General features: G+C 55.4%; 1 protein-coding gene across 1 annotated transcript in view; it reads left to right on the top strand.

Moving 5' to 3' along the window:
* Positions 1-77: 77 nt before the first annotated feature.
* The window catches only part of LOC104527039 (fibroblast growth factor 17), a gene marked incomplete at both ends in the record, with an annotated part of 2,473 nt that continues 766 nt past the window's right edge, over positions 78-1,784 (top strand). Inside the window, 2 exons of the mRNA XM_010170658.1 lie at positions 78-255; positions 1,402-1,508. Coding sequence (XP_010168960.1) covers positions 78-255; positions 1,402-1,508 — 285 coding nt within the window. The remainder of the gene's footprint in view (positions 256-1,401; positions 1,509-1,784) is intronic.

Here is a 1,784-nt window from a genome sequence, read left to right as displayed (position 1 = left end):
CCCAACCCTCCCGCTCCATCCTTTCGCCATCGGCTCTCCAAAACAAATTGATTTTATTTTTCCCTTTGTAAACAAAGGGGGAGAATCAACCGTCTCCTAATTTTAACCAGTATGTGAGGGACCAGGGGGCCATGACCGACCAGCTGAGCCGAAGGCAGATCAGGGAATACCAGCTCTACAGCAGGACCAGTGGCAAACACGTCCAGGTGAACGGCAAACGGATCACGGCCACCGCCGAGGACGGCAACAAGTTCGGTAAGGGGCTGCTGGATCCCCCCAGGGGTTTATCCACAGCCCGGGACACCCCCCTTTCCAGCTCATGGGGAAGCTCAATGTTTCTTCTTGAAGGAGTTTTATAGGGGAATGGGAGGTTTGAATTGCCCCAACTGATTGCCCCCCAAAAAAAAACCCAACCCCAAGTCATTCCTGTGTGAGCACGACTCCAAACCAGCCAACCCTGACCTCAAATCTTCCCAAATCACCCATTCCTCTGGTACCACCCAGCCCTTTATTTAGGGATTTTGCTTTCTAACCTCTTCCTGCTGTGAGACAACTTTTTCCTGGAGGAGAATCCCCTGATCCTGGTATCAGCCTCTTAAATACCCATCCACGGTGGGCACGAGGGCAGAGCCCACCACGACTCCAAACCAGCCAACCCTGACCTCAAATCTTCCCAAATCACCCATTCCTCTGGTACCACCCAGCCCTTTATTTAGGGATTTTGCTTTCTAACCTCTTCCTGCTGTGAGACAACTTTTTCCTGGAGGAGAATCCCCTGATCCTGGTATCAGCCTCTTAAATACCCATCCACGGTGGGCACGAGGGCAGAGCCCACCCCAGCCACATCACCTGTACCCACGGGGTTTGTTCCAGCCCTGACACCATGCTGATGGGTATCCCAACCCCACCAAGGCCAAGTTGGCATCCCCAGCATCTAAAATCTCCAGGGAAAATCTTTTCAAAGCCCAGTGACCATCAAGGCTGATTCACCAGCTTTCCACATCGAGGTCACTGGTTTCAGTGTCGGGCTCCCAACCTTTGCAGCCACCACTGTGTTGTAGAGAAACAATGAGGATAATTCACCTGTTGGGTGCTGGAAGCTGTTGATCTGGCCCTGGAGAACCCATTGAATGGTTGACAATGTGGATGTGCTGGGGTGGAGGGGGAGGAAGGGGTCGTTACTCTCCCTGGAGCCTTCATCCAACGCCTGGTTTGACTCTGTTGGGTTTTAACAAAAGTTCTTTAGCATCACGGCTGGGGAACATCCCGTCCTCCTGGCCCCACCAGTGATGGGCAGGGAGGGATGCTGGGGGGCAGGGAGAAGGGGACAGGGTGCTGGTAGCTCATGGGGAGGTGACACAACCTCTTTGGGACACTTGTCCCTTGTTCCTTTCCTCGTAGCCAAGCTCATTGTGGAGACAGACACTTTTGGGAGCCGGGTCCGTATCAAGGGGGCCGAGAGTGAGAAGTACATCTGCATGAGCAAGAGGGGCAAGCTCATCGGGAAAGTGAGTCCTGGACCCCCCACACCCACCCTCTGCCTGTCCCCACAGCTCAGCCCGGGCATCCCACCCAGCAGCTGGAGCTGGGATGCTCAATTGGGCTGGTCCCTGTGTCCCCAGTCAATGGGGCTGTGGGGGTGCAATGAGGGGGGTTCTCCCTGTCCCCCCTAAAAGCTGCTAGACCCCCTTCTCCTCCATCAGCACCATGCTGCTCAGCTCGGGTCCTGCAAGGAGAAGCAGGAGTGGGCTGGGTGGTGGCAGGGGTGGGCTGGGTGGTGGCAG

This window comes from Antrostomus carolinensis, unplaced genomic scaffold (genome assembly GCF_000700745.2).
Source record: "Antrostomus carolinensis isolate BGI_N321 unplaced genomic scaffold, ASM70074v2 scaffold27240, whole genome shotgun sequence".
In the NCBI taxonomy this organism is placed as follows: domain Eukaryota; kingdom Metazoa; phylum Chordata; class Aves; order Caprimulgiformes; family Caprimulgidae; genus Antrostomus; species Antrostomus carolinensis.
Note: the sequence above shows the minus strand (reverse complement) of the source record. Positions and strands in the feature narration are given on the sequence as shown.